This window comes from Myotis davidii, unplaced genomic scaffold (assembly GCF_000327345.1).
Source record: "Myotis davidii unplaced genomic scaffold, ASM32734v1 scaffold1915, whole genome shotgun sequence".
In the NCBI taxonomy this organism is placed as follows: Eukaryota; Metazoa; Chordata; class Mammalia; order Chiroptera; family Vespertilionidae; genus Myotis; species Myotis davidii.
The window spans coordinates 468,504-469,118 of record NW_006286237.1 but is presented as its reverse complement, the minus strand read 5'-3'; the positions used below and the strand labels follow the sequence as shown (position 1 = coordinate 469,118).

General features: G+C 64.9%; 1 protein-coding gene across 1 annotated transcript in view; it reads right to left on the bottom strand.

Moving 5' to 3' along the window:
- Nucleotides 1–6: 6 nt before the first annotated feature.
- The window catches only part of ELF3 (E74-like factor 3 (ets domain transcription factor, epithelial-specific)), a gene marked incomplete at its 5' end in the record, with an annotated part of 1,794 nt that continues 1,185 nt past the window's right edge, over nucleotides 7–615 (bottom strand). Inside the window, one exon of the mRNA XM_015559877.1 lies at nucleotides 7–401. Coding sequence (XP_015415363.1) covers nucleotides 287–401 — 115 coding nt within the window. The remainder of the gene's footprint in view (nucleotides 402–615) is intronic.

Here is a 615-nt window from a genome sequence, read left to right as displayed (position 1 = left end):
GGCCTCCGTCCAGGCGCCCGTCAGGAGGAGGAAGGCGGTGTCTGCAGCCTGGTCCGGGTCGGGCGTCAGGAGGCCCCGTAGAAGCCACACGTGCAACATGGTCCCCGGACAGGTCACTTCAAAAACCCAGAGTTTGTAATTCCACGAGGCGAGGAGACCCCGGGCCTCTGCTTCCTCCGCAGAACAGCAGTCCTCCCCGTCGATCCATCGGTCCATCGATCCATCGGTCCATCGATCGGGGCCACGGCCTCAAGTCCACGAATCTCACTCGGGTCCACTCCGCCCCTCAGTTCCGACTCCCGGCCGCCTCCTCCTCCCTCCAGCCGCTGGAGTTCTTGCCGAACTTGTAGACGAGCCGCCGGCCGTCCACGCGCTCCAGGATCTCCCGTTTGTAGTAGTACCTGAGCGGACGCGGGGTGGGGGGGCGGTGTCAGAGGGGCCCGGGCAGGGCACGCCTCCAGAACCCAGCCCCCTCTGGCTTCCAGCCCCACCAACCTGAGCTCAGAACCGCATCCCAGGACCGTCCAGCCTGTTTCTTTAAATCTACGGCTGTGCCTGGGGCTCGTCCTGAACCCACACACTTCAGGCCCAGAGACAAGCAACCTGGTGCCTCTA